A 12,900-nucleotide genomic window follows, 5' to 3' on the forward strand; every position below is an offset into this window, starting at 1 on the left:
ATCAACCACCAAGGGGGCACCAGGAGTGCCCGGGCGGCTCGGGAGGTGGCCGACATTCTGTCTTGGGCCGAGACGCACGTCCCGGCGATAACAGCGGTTCACATTCCAGGGGTGGAGAACTGGCAGGCGGATTATCTGAGCCAGTCCCTGGACCAGGGAGAGTGGTCACTCCACCCGGATGTCTTCCAGATGTTGTGCGCGAAGTGGGGTCTCCCAGATGTGGACCTGTTCGCGTCTCGTCTGAACAACAAGGTGGGAAGGTTCGTGGCAAGGACGCGCGATCCTCGGGCAGACGCGTTAGTGGCTCTGTGGCATCAGTATCGACTGATGTATGCGTTCCCACCAATTCAGTTGCTATCCCGGTTCCTTCGCAGGTTGTCCTCGGAACCGCTCACGGTGATTCTGGTGGCGCCAGACTGGCCTCGCCGACCTCGTGAATCTGGCGGTCGACGCTCCATGGCGTCTGCCTCTTCGAGAAGATCTTCTGTCTCAGGGACCAATATTCCATCCTGCTTTACAGTCGCTGGATTTGACGGCCTGGCTGTTGAAACCGAGGTCCTGAAGGATAGGGGTCTCTCCCCTGAGGTCATTCATACTTTGATCAACGCTAGAAAGGCCTCTTCGGGGAAGATTTACTACCGTACTTGGAAGGCCTATTTTGCCTTGTGTGAGTCCAGGGGGTTTTCTCCTCGCTCATACTCGGTGTCTAGGGTGTTGTCTTTCCTTCAGACGGGTGTGGACCAGCGTTTAGCGTTGGCCACGATTAAGGGTCAGATTTCTGCACTGGCCGCTCTTTTTCAACGCCCTGTGGCATCTAATTCTCTGGTTGGCACTTTTGTTCAAGGGGTGCGACACCTGGTCCCTCCTCGGAGGGAGCCTTTGCCTCCTTGGGACTTGAACCTTGTTCTGTCCGTGTTGCAACATGCTCCCTTTGAAAAGATCAGGGAGATCTCATTGCTTCTGTTGTCTAAGAAGGTCGCTTTTTTGGTGGCGATCACTTCGGCTCGCAGAGTGTCGGAGCTGGCAGCCTTGTCCTGCAGGTCTCCGTATCTGGTGCTTCACTTGGATAAGGTGGTCTTGCGACCTAATCCTTCTTTTCTTCCGAAAAGGATCTCGGAATTTCACCTCAATGAGGACATTGTCTTGCCTTCACTTTGCGTGAAGCCCAAGCATCCGAAGGAGGTGGCTTTACATTCCTTGGATGTTGTTCGGGCGATCAGGGTTTACCTGTCAGCGACTAAATCCTTTCGCAAGGCGGATTCTCTCTTTGTCCTTCCTGAGGGACCTCGGAAGGGCTTGGCGGCGTCGGCTTCTACCATCGCCAAATGGATCAGACAGACCATTGAACAGGCCTATGCTTTGAAGGGAAAAGTTCCCCCCATGCCTGTGAAGGCGCACTCTACCAGATCTCTGAGTATGTCTTGGGCCTGTCATCATCGGGCTTCTGTGGCTCAGGTGTGTAAGGCGGCGACTTGGTCGTCCGTTCACACCTTCTCAAAGTTCTACAAAGTGGATGTTCAGGCATCGGCAGATGCTTCCTTTGGCCGCAAGGTTCTTAGTGCGGCAGTACCTTAGGGTCCCTTATTTTTGGGCCCTTGGCTGTTTGGGATGTTTTTATCCCTAGGTTATTTGTTCTTCCTGGGTTGTTGCTCCTGTTGAGCAAAGTTTTTTTCATGCTGCCCAGCTGGTTTCCTTCCTTTGGTAAGGTTCCTTTCTCTGATGTGGGTCCTGCGTTGCCTTAGGCGCGGTTGCGTTTCCCACCCCTCGTGTGCACTGCTTTGGGACGTCCCCATTGTGACGAATATGGAGAGGCGGCGACTGTCGGAGGACGTAAGAGAAAACGGAATTTTTGTAAAATCTTACCTGTAAAATTCCTTTCTCTGAGTCCTCCGACAGTTGCCGCCCCCGCCCCTCTTTTGGGGTTTGTTTATGTACTCTACTGCTATTCCACTGAAACTGAGGTATGGATACAGGAAGCAGGAGGGTATTGACTGAGGGGACCACCCCCTGGGGGTGGGATATGCTAAAAGCTTTAATATTGACATATTCTGTTGCCTAGCTACTCCTACGGAGCAAAGGTCAATTACCCCCATTGTGACGAATATGGAGAGGCGGCGACTGTCGGAGGACTCAGAGAAAGGAATTTTACAGGTAAGATTTTACAAAAATTCCGTTTTTTTTTTTGCTACAAAATTACTTAAAACCCCCAAACATATATATATATAGATATAGATAGATAGATAGATATATATATAGATAGATATATATATATATATATATATATATATATATAGATAGATATATATATATATATATATATATATATATATATATATATATATATATATATAGATAGATAGATATATATATAATCTCTCTTAGCAGAGACCCTATGAATTAAATAGCGGTCGTTGCAATATTTTATGTCCCACGGTATTTGCACAGCGGTCTTTAACCGCTTGCCGACCGCCGCAAGTACATATACTGCGGCGGTCAGCCCCTCCCAGGCAGAGTGACGTATCGGTACGTCACTAGCTTGTGAGGCTCTAGGGAGCGCGCGCGCGCCGCCGCCGGCGCGCTCCCGTGCGGTCACGGACCCTCCCGCGCGTGTGACCGGCGGACCCGATGTCCGCCGGTCACTCTGCGATCGTCGGGGGAGAGGGAGAAAGGCAGGCAGGCTGTGTAAACAAGCCGCCTGTCATTCTCCCCTTATTAGAAACACTGATCATACGGTTCTACTATGTAGGACCGTTGATCAGTGTTCCTACAGCTCAAGCCACAGCCAATCACAGTTAGAATCACGCCCCTAGGGACACACACAGCCCCTCCCTCTCAAATAAAGTTAACCCCTTCACTGCCAGTGTAATTTTACAGTAACAGTGCATACATATAGCACTGATTACTGTAGAAATGTCACTGGTACCCCCAAAAGTGTCAAAAATGTCAGTCAAGGGTCCGATCTGTCCGCCCCAATGTCGCAGTACCGCAAAAAAAATTGTAGATCGCCGCCATTACTCGTTAAAAAAAACAACAAAAATGACAAAAATCTTTCCCTTTGTTAGTAAACGCGATAACTTTTGCGCAAACCAATCAAAATATGCTTTTTGCGATTTTTTTTTTTTTTTTTTTTTTTAACCAAACATGTAGCATAAAACAAATTGGCCGAAAATGTTAAAAAATTTAGATTTTTACTTTTTTTTTGGGGGGGAATTTCATATAAAAAAAATGTGAAAAATATTGTTTTTTGCAAAATTGACACTCTTTTTTTGTTTATAGCGCGTGATCAAAAAATCACATAGGTGATCAAATACCACCAAAAGAAAGCTCTGTTTGTGGGAAAAAAAGGACGTTAAATACGTTTTAGGTACAGCGTCGCACGACCGCGCAATTGTCCGTTAAAGTCACGCAGTGTCGAATCGCAAAATACCCCCTGGTCTTTTAGCAGCCAAATCCTCCGGGGCTTAAGTGGTTAAAACACAATTTTTTGTGAAAAAAATACACTATTAAATTTGAAAAAAAAAAAAAAACTAAACTGTAAAGTAAGCCCAATTTTTTTGTATAATGTGAAAGATGATGTCACGCCAAGAATTGTGAGAGAATCGTAATCTTTATTCTAAGTAAAAAAAATCGTGATTCTCATTTTATCCATAATCGTTCAGCTTTAGCACCAGTTCATTACATGTCACGTTGGTGGATTATCGGTGATAGGAGCATTAGAGTGGAATTATTTCTGTTTGTCTACATTGGCATTTACGAGTGCTATCTGATTTGTTACTGATGCTGGATCTTTTGGAATGACTGTAATGTGGTTCCCATTGGTTTGATCTTCCGGAGTATGTGTGAGGCCGGCCTTGTGAGAGTGTGTCATTGTTTTTATGTGTCATGTATGTCTTCTGTTGCTTTCTTTGAGCCTGTTGATATTTGTAATGTATTCCCCAAGACGGGGTCATTTTAGATCATGTGTCAATTCTGATCCTTAATAAAGTTTTTCACTTTTTCACGGAGTTGGTCTGAGCATCCCTTTTTTGCAGCCGTTCCAAGGGGTTGTCTATGGCCCCTTAATTTGTATTTTGTATGACTGTAATGTGGCCTTCTAGAAGATGATGAGTGGGAGTATCGGCAGACAGCAGTTGGGAATGGTGGGTTTTGATCCCACTGGGTCCAGGGCATTTCCCAGTTTTCAATTGCTTGATTGGCTGTTTTAAAACTTTTGGGGGAAATGAGGCATTCAAGCTTCCTAGCAGCTTTCCATTTGCGTTAATGCATGTTTATCAACGTTGGCTTTTAGCAGAGTTTTTCTGCCTCCATTCAAAATCAATGGTTGTCTATGAGCTGTCTTTGATACGGCTTTCAGCTCAATGATTTGAATGGAAGTTGCTTCCAAGTCGGATCAGGAGGCTCCGACTTGTAAGTGCGTCTTGCGCTCTGAGGATCTTGAGGGGGAACTCCACACCATAATGGGAAAAAAAACGGCGTGGGGGTCCCCCCCTAGGGTTCCAAACCGGGTCCTTCGGGTCTGGTATGGATTTTGAGGGGAGCCCTACACCGAAAAAATGGTGTGGGGTCCCCCTCAAAATCCATACCAGACCTTTATCCGTGCATGCAACCCGGCAGATCAGGAAAAGGGAGGGGACGAGCAAGTGGCCCCATCCCCTCCTGACTATACCAGGACACACGCCCTCAACACGGGGGGGGGGGGTGCTTTGGAGAAGGGGGGGCTCTGCACCCCCCTACCCTAAAGCACCTTGTCCCCATAATGATGAGGGCAAGGGCCTCTTCCCTACAACCCTGGGCGGTGGTTGTGGGGGTCTGTGGGCAGGTGGCTTATCGGAATCAGGATGCCCCCTGTAAAAGAGGGCCCCCCAAATTCCAGGCTCCCTCCCTATGTCCCTTTCCTGACCTGCCGAGTTGCATGCACGGACCCAGTCTCTTCTTTGGAGTGGCGGGTGTCCGCTGACAACCGCTGCCATCCGATCCTATCGGCAAAAAACAGACAGATGGTGGTCCTATTTTCCATCTGTCCGATGAATCGAATCAGATGGCATTGGATTGAAATGGACAGGCAGTCCATTTCCATCCGACTGCCCCATAGAGGAGAGCGGGACTGTGTCCATGTTCGCTCTGCATAGCGGATTGGACAGGACCTGTCATCCACCTGCTCAGCGGGGATTAGCAGAGAAAGCCCTGCTGAGCAAGAGGATTCTGCTTAGCAGAGGTGCATGTGTGAAAGGGGCCTAGGGTGGCATGCGTTACTGGATCTCCTTTCGCTTACAACTTGCTGCACTGTCCTTTCCAGGTGAGCCACTGCCCATCACACCATCAAGCCAAGTACACACGGGCCGAATGCCAGGCAACATCAGCCGGTTCATTAAAAACTGGCCGCCATTCGGCCCGTTTGTATGGAAGTTGGTCCGACAGAAGCCAGCCATTTGGCATGCACGAAAAAAAAACTGGCTCCTAACTTTGTTAGCTGGCTCTTGGATTTCAAGCAAATTTGTCAAGCCCTGTAATACGAAATCTTTGAGCACAGTTCAGAGGACAAAAAGGATGAGGAGGGGCTGGAGGTATAATAAACCTGGAAGAAGAAGAGGAGAAAAAAGGAGGGGGGCTACTAATATAAGAGGGAGGGGGAAGGATAAATGGATCAGAAGAGAGCAACAGAGGAAAGATCCAGAGGTGGGATTAGACAAATGTATTTTTTAAAGTGATTGTAAAAAAAAAACAGGTTTATACTTAACCTCCTCTGTGCAATAGAATAGCACAGACTGACCCTGGACCTCCTTTTCTCTGGTCCCCTGCTCCCGCTCTTTTATCATTGTCTTTGACAGCAGCAGGGGCAATGGTTTCTGCTGCCTCAGCAAAGCCCGTAAGGTGAGAACAGAGCTACAGATAGGCACAGTACTGGATTGAATGAGGCCTCAGGTAAGTAAAAGAGGGGGTGAGGGGGGAATACTGATGTCTAAACATTTTGTGCCTGAATGCAAGGAATGCATTCATGTAAAAAATATTTATACTTTGGAACCACTTTTAAGATATGAGAAAGAAAGTTGGCTGCAGTTGAGCTTGAAGGATGCTTTTTGAAGGAACCACATCAAAGTTTTTATATAACTGTGCACTTGTGCTTTGTTTTAGTATGCTTCAGACAATGACACTCGAACATTTGAGGACCTTCCAGCAAGGTTTGGCTACAGGCTTCCCAGTGATGGCTTAAAGGTAAGTGGATGTAAACTGGAAAATATGGTGAATTTTGGGTGAGCACATATTTTGAGTTATTGGAATTTAGCTTGAAGTAGATTACCACTATAGGGATCTCTCATTGGCTAAATGCACTTACTCTGGCTTTCTATTGACAACTTTTAGATCTAGAAATGGTATTAAGCACAAAACCAATAATGTAAATATTTTTTTATTGATGTTTTCACCTTATGATCTGGCCAGTAACACCCCTCCTGTATTAGAGTGCCCCACTGTGGATAATAGAGCACAGGGGGCCCATTTGGATATCATTTTCAGTCTGAGGAGAGGGGGGTGTTAGATGTACTAGATTTATATTTAGATGTACAAGGTGGTATCAAAAAGTTTTGTAAAACGCCAACAGATGGCAGCACAAGGCTGCATGCGCAGTCACAGGGAGCACCAACCTTCATAAGTCACAGAAAATAGAAAAATCGGACCATGGTTTTAATACTTTCTGCTCTATGTAACATTACACAGACGTGTTTGCCTGTACTTGAGTTTAAAAGAAACCTGTAGAGATGTACATCCATGCCAAAAGACATCATTCTGTGTACATCGGGAACTGTGCAACTGGTGCCATTCTGACCTTGTGCGTCACCACGTCTGCTATTTCATCATCGGAAACAACATGCTCTCACTTCCTCACCCTCATTACTCGCCAGATTTGGCCCATGCGGACTTTGCCCTCTTCCCCAAGATGATCAAGCTCAAAGGTCTACATTTTGACACCATTGCGGAGATCCAGCGCGTATCGCAGAAAGTGCTTGACATGCATCAAAAAAGAGACTTCCAGGACACTTTCCAGGAGTGGCAGAAACATTGGGAGTGCTGTATTGCTATGCAAGGGGACTATTGTGAAGGTGATAGTGTGTGAAGGTGGATAAATAAAATCCTTCTTGTAAACGGAGCTAGTCTTAAAACTTTTGATACCACCTCGTAGTTAGCCAGAGTTTGGCTTTAATTTGTTAGTCTAATAAGAAGTAACAGCAGAAACTTTTTCTTTTTCCTTTTGGGATAAAAGTTTAACATAAAAGCTGATCATTTTAAGCACCCCGTCAGTCGTAAATGATTTGTCTCATCTCTCTAACTGCTACATCTGCAGGACAGCTTGTTCTGTTAATAACAGACTTACTGGTCAGATCACCAAGTAAAAATAGAAGAAGCCTAAAAAGAAAATGAATGCAACCACCACATCTAAGAAAACAAATTGGTTGCTACCATGTGCATGGACTATTACAAACTATACATATGCAAGGAAGATTTGTGTAATCTATAACACATGTTGAATATTTAGTTTAGTTTAAAAAAGATGTATGTTTTTTTTTTCTAAGGATCGAAATTACCTAGGTGGATGCAGTATTTGTCCAATGCTGCATCTGTCCCCCAGCGCCTCTAACACTGAAAAACGAGCCATCAAACACTGCAGATCGTTCGGTTCTCAGGGCTCCCTAAACAGAGAGCTGCTGACTGTCAGTCACCAGCTCTCTGCTCTGTCCCCCTGCGCTCACCGGAGCTGTGGAGGGGGTGGGAGCAGCCGGCTTAGGCACTTTCTAGATATTCTAGAATAAGACCAGTGGTATATACCAACCTCAGGGGTACAAGTGTATAGACTGGGGTGTACACCAGGGCTTGAACATGTTTTAATTGTGTACTTATGAAGCTGTAATACAATTTTACTTCACAATGAAGGAAGCATTTATTGTCTGCATTTAACAGTCCCAAGGGGAGGTAATAGGTTTTCGGCCATTAACCTCTCTCACTCTGCATTTGCTTCATGAGTAATCCTCGAGGGTACTGTCTCTCATATGTTTTGGATATGATGGCCTAATGTGACAGTCACAACCGACCTTTAAAGTAGTGTTAAACATAAGTCTATTTAAAAAAAAAAAAAAAACATGCCATGCTTGCCTGCTTTGTTAATACTGTTTTTCAGAGCTTTGGCAGTGGATTGATATTTAAATATGTCCCTTTAAAAATATCTTTGGTTATGGATTTGGCCCCTCTTCTTCTCGGGTCCCCTGCCGGCATCCCCCCTCCCTTTTACCAGTGCTCCCAATAGCAAGCCACTTTCTACCGGGGAGGGCACTGGTGTGTGCTCACTCCCGAGCCCTGCTCTATGTGTCCATAAGACACAAAGAGCCGCTACTCGGCTCCAGACCCCGCTCTCTCCTCATTGTCTCACTGGCTGTGATTGACAGCCTTTACAACCACCTTAACTTATCCTGTGCTGTATGGCTTGTGTGTAACCCTTGCGGGTATTGACTCGCATATTGTTGTATGGTGTTAGAAGGTGACTTGGTAACAAATAGCCATTAACCCCCCTGCTCTGCAGTCAGTCTGTGAGTTACCCTTGCTGGGACTGTTTGACTTGCATACTATTGTATGGTGGTGCACAATGGCCCAGTCAGGAATGGCCTTTAACCCTTGCAGTGCAACTTGTAGCAGGTGCAGTGTAATGAAGCATTCTGCACGGGACTATAACAAATACAGTTGCCACAAACATTAATACTGGTTTTCAGAGCTTTGGCAGTGGATTGATATTTAAATATGTCCCTTTAAAATATCTTTGGTTATGGATTTGGCCTTATTTAAAGACTTATCCCTACAATCTAAAATACAGTGGGTACGGAAAGTATTCAGACCCCCTTAAATTTTTCACTCTTTGTTATATTGCAGCCATTTGCTAAAATCATTTAAGTTCATTCTTCTTCCTCATGAATGTACACACAGCTCCCCATGTTGACGGAAAAACACAGAATTGTTGACATTGTTGCAGATTTATTAAAAAAGAAAAACTGAAATATCACATGGTCCTAAGTATTCAGACCCTTTGCTGTGACACTCATATATTTAACTCAGGTGCTTTCCATTTCTTCTGATCATCCTTGAGATGGTTCTACACCTTCATTTGAGTCCAGCTGTGTTTGATTATACTGATTGGACTTGATTAGGAAAGCCACACACCTGTCTATATAAGACCTTCCAGATCACAATGCATGTCAGAGCAAATGAGAATCATGAGGTCAAAGGAACTGCCTGAAGAGCTCAGAGACAGAATTGTGGCAAGGCACAGATCTGGCCAAGGTTACAAAAAGATTTCTGCTGCACTTAAGGTTCCTAAGAGCACAGTGGCCTCCATAATCCTCAAATGGAAGACGTTTGGGACGACCAGAACCCTTCCTAGAGCTGGCCGTCCGGCCAAACTGAGCTATCGGGGGAGAAGAGCCTTGGTGAGAGAGGTAAAGAAGAACCCAAATATCACTGTGGCTGAGCTCCAGAGATGCAGTCAGGAGATGGGAGAAAGTTGTAGAAAGTCAACCATCACTGCAGCCCTCCACCAGTCGGGGCTTTATGGCAGAGTGGCCCGACGGAAGCCTCTCCTCAGTGTAAGACACATGAAAGCCCGCATGGAGTTTGCTAAAAAACACCTGAAGGACTCCAAGATGGTGAGTAATAAGATTCTCTGGTCTGATGAGACCAAAATAGAACTTTTTGGCCTTAATTCTAAGCGGTATGTGTGGAGAAAACCAGGCACTGCTCATCACCTGTCCAATACAGTCCCAACAGTGAAGCATGGTGGTGGCAGCATCATGCTGTGGGGGTGTTTTTCAGCTGCAGGCACAGGATGACTGGTTGCAATCGAGGGAAAGATGAATGCGGCCAAGTACAGGGATATCCTGGACAAAAACCTTCTCCAGAGTGCTCTGGACCTCAGACTGGGCCGAAGGTTTACCTTCCAACAAGACAATGACCCTAAGCACACAGCTAAAATAACGAAGGAGTGGCTTCACAACAACTCCGTGACTGTTCTTGAATGGCCCAGCCAGAGCCCTGACTTAAACCCAATTTAGCATCTCTGGAGAGACCTAAAAATGGCTGTCCACCAACGTTTACCATCCAACCTGACAGAACTGGAGAGGATCTGCAAGGAGGAATGGCAGAGGATCCCCAAATCCAGGTGTGAAAGACTTGTTGCATCTTTCCCAAAAAGACTCCTGGCTGTATTAGATCAAAAGGGGGCTTCTACTAAATACTGAGCAAAGGGTCTGAATACTTAGGACCATGTGATATTTCAGTTTTTCTTTTTTAATAAATCTGCAACAATGTCAACAATTCTGTGTTTTTCTGTCAGTATGGGGTGCTATGTGTACATTCATGAGGGAGAAGAATGAACTTAAATTATTTTAGCAAATGGCTGCAATATAACAAAGAGTGAAAAATTTAAGGGGGTCTGAATACTTTCCGTACCCACTGTATGTTGAATGCCCAGAGGGGCAAGTGCATGTAGCTCTTGGGTCCCTTTCTCATGGGGCGCATCCACTCGACGGGCTCTGCTAGCTTTGTTGATCCCCGCTGAGCAGATGGATGACAGGGCCATCTCTGCTCACTGTGAAGAGACGGACCTGTCAGAGTACCGCTCTCCTATTTGGGGAGATCGGATGAAAACATACAGCATGTCCGTTTTCATCCGATCTTACCTGCTGGACAGATGGCGAACGTATCGCCATCCATCTGTTTTAAGCAGATCTTGTTGGATCGGGTGTCAGCGGATACATCTCCGCTGACATTCCCCTCTCCATAGAGGAGAATGGGTGGCCCGATCAGGTCCGCCTGAAAAATGGACAGGTGGACCTGATCGCTAAGATCGTGTGAAAGGGGCCTAAGTACTATTCATATTTGTGCTGTGGTTAAAAATTAAGGCACATTTTTATATCTGTTCTGGTTGCCTCAGGTGTAAGCCCTATTTATGGGTGTTCCTGTGGGAGGTACAGGCAGCACTGCAGTCATCACCCCCAAGTGTATGCATGTGTTCAGGGCAGGTGCAATGACTGAGGGGCTATGCTGATGACTTCTGTCATGCAGCACAGCAGGGGGATAGGTCTGCACAGAATACATAAATTGCAATAGTAAATGCTGATGTATTCTCTGCTGACCCCCTACTGTTGCAAAATGATGGTGCTGTTATGCCTACTATCATTGAACTTTTAATGAATGCTCTAGGTCATTGCTCATTACCCATTCATCTCCTTGTGTGCAGGACAATGGTAGGGGGGGGAACTACTAAAAATCTTCATAAATTTCTAAAGATTTAATGTACAGTATCTCAGAGTACACCGCTTACATTTGTACAGTATCTCAATGTACAGTATTTCAGAGTACACCCCTCACATTTTTGTAAATATTTTATTGTATATTTTCATGTGGCAACACTCAAGAAATGACACTTTGGTACAATGTAAATTAGTAAGTGTACAGCTTGTATAACAGCGTAAATTTGCTGTCCCCTCAAAATAACTCCACACACACAGCCATTAATGTCTAAACCGCTTGCAACAAAAGTGAGCACACCCTTAAGTGAAAATGTCCAAATTGGGCCCAAAGTGTCAATATTTTGTGTGGCCACCATTATTTTCCAGCACTCTTGGGCATGGAGTTCACCAGAGCTTTACAGGTTGCCACTGGAGTCCTCTTCCACTCCTCCATGACGACATCACGGAACTGGTGGCTGTTAGAGACCTTGCACTCTTCCACCTTCCGTTTCAGGATGCCCCACAGAAGCTCAATAGGGTTTAGGTCTGGAGACATGCTTGGCCAGTCCATCCCCTTTACCCTTAGCTTCTTTAGCAAGGCAGTGGTCATCTTGGAGGTTTGTTTGGGGTCGTTCTCATGTTGGAATACTGCCCTGCGGCCCAGTCTCGGAAGGGAGGGGATCATGCTCTGCTTCAGTATGTCACAGTACATGTTGGCATTCATGGTTCCCTCAATGAACTGTAGCTCCCCAGTGCCGGCAGCACTCATGCAGCCCCAGACCATGACACATCCACCACCATGCTTGACTGTAGGCAAGACACACTTGTCTTTGTACTCCTCACCTGGTTGCCGCCATGAACGCTTGACACCATCTGAACCAAATAAGTTTATCTTGGACTCATTAGACCACAGGACATGGTTCCAGTAATCCATGTCCTTAGTCTGTTTGTCTTCAGCAAACTTGTTTGCGGGCTTTCTTGTGCATCATCTTTAGAAGAGGCTTCCATCTGGGACGACAGCCATGCAGACTAATTTGATGCAGTGTGCAGCATATGGTCTGAGCACTGACAAGCTGACCCCCACCCCTTAACCTCTGCAGCAATGCTGGCAGCAATAATACCTCTATTTCCCAAAGACAACCTCTGGATAGGACGCTGAGCACGTGCACTCAACCTCTTTGGTTGACCATGGCGAGGCCTGTTCTGAGTGGAGCCTATTCATCAAACTGCTGTATGGTCTTGGCCACTGTGTTGCAGTTCATTTTCAGGGTCTTGGCAATCTTCTTATAGCCTAGGCCATCTTTATGTAGAGCAGCAATTGTTTTTTTCAGATCCTCCGAGTTCTTTGCGATTAGGTGCCATGTTGAACTTCCAGTGACTACGGTAGCATGAGAGAGTGGGAGTGAGAACACCAAATTAACACACCTGATGCCCTTCACACCTGAGACCTTGTAACACTGAGTCACATGACACCGGGGAGGGAAAATGGCTAATTGGGCCCAATTTTGACATTTTCACTTGGGGTGTACTCACTTTTGTTGCCTGCGGATTAGATAATAATGGCTGTGTGTTATTTTTAGGGGACAGCAAATTTAAACTGTTATATAAGCTGTACACATTACTTTACATTGTA

General features: G+C 45.7%; 1 protein-coding gene across 1 annotated transcript in view; it reads left to right on the forward strand.

The window, feature by feature from the left end:
• RNF13 (ring finger protein 13) overlaps positions 1 to 12,900 on the forward strand; it is a 217,244-nt gene that overhangs the window by 35,001 nt on the left and 169,343 nt on the right. Inside the window, exon 2 of the mRNA XM_082249211.1 lies at positions 6,133 to 6,213. Within this exon, the coding sequence (XP_082105337.1) occupies positions 6,133 to 6,213 (81 nt within the window). The remainder of the gene's footprint in view (positions 1 to 6,132; positions 6,214 to 12,900) is intronic.

Source organism: Pelophylax lessonae (assembly GCF_965119305.1).
Source record: "Pelophylax lessonae genome assembly, chromosome: 3".
Lineage (NCBI taxonomy): Eukaryota > Metazoa > Chordata > Amphibia > Anura > Ranidae > Pelophylax > Pelophylax lessonae.